The 325-nt window shown below is 49.5% G+C and overlaps 1 protein-coding gene across 1 annotated transcript in view; it reads right to left on the bottom strand.

Moving 5' to 3' along the window:
• Window positions 1–177: 177 nt before the first annotated feature.
• EMH_0045140 (uncharacterized protein) overlaps window positions 178–325 on the bottom strand; it is a gene marked incomplete at both ends in the record, with an annotated part of 1,203 nt that continues 1,055 nt past the window's right edge. The window contains one exon of the mRNA XM_013496039.1: window positions 178–325. Within this exon, the coding sequence (XP_013351493.1) occupies window positions 178–325 (148 nt within the window).

Raw genomic sequence — 325 nt, 5'->3', positions numbered from 1 at the left:
AAAAAAAAAAAAAAAAAAAGAAAAAAAAAAAAAAAAAAAAAAAATAAAAAGGGGGGACAGGAGACAGCCCCCACCTCATATCAAGGGTATTTTGCTTCTGTATTCGGGGGGGCGGGGGCAGCAGCAAGTCAGCAGCAGCAGCAGCAGCAGCAGCAGCAGCGCCAGAAGCCAGAGACTCTATATAAGCTCCACCTGCCTGCTCCTGCTGCTGCTGCTGCTGCTGCTGCTGCTGCTGCTGCTGCTGCTGTTGATGTTGCTGCTGTTGTTCCTTCTCCTGCAGCGGCTGCTGCAAAATCTGTTGTTGCAGTACTTGTCCTGGTTCCTT

This window comes from Eimeria mitis, genomic scaffold (genome assembly GCF_000499745.2).
Source record: "Eimeria mitis Houghton genomic scaffold, Emh_scaff1882, whole genome shotgun sequence".
Classification (NCBI taxonomy): domain Eukaryota; phylum Apicomplexa; class Conoidasida; order Eucoccidiorida; family Eimeriidae; genus Eimeria; species Eimeria mitis.
Note: the sequence above shows the minus strand (reverse complement) of the source record. Positions and strands in the feature narration are given on the sequence as shown.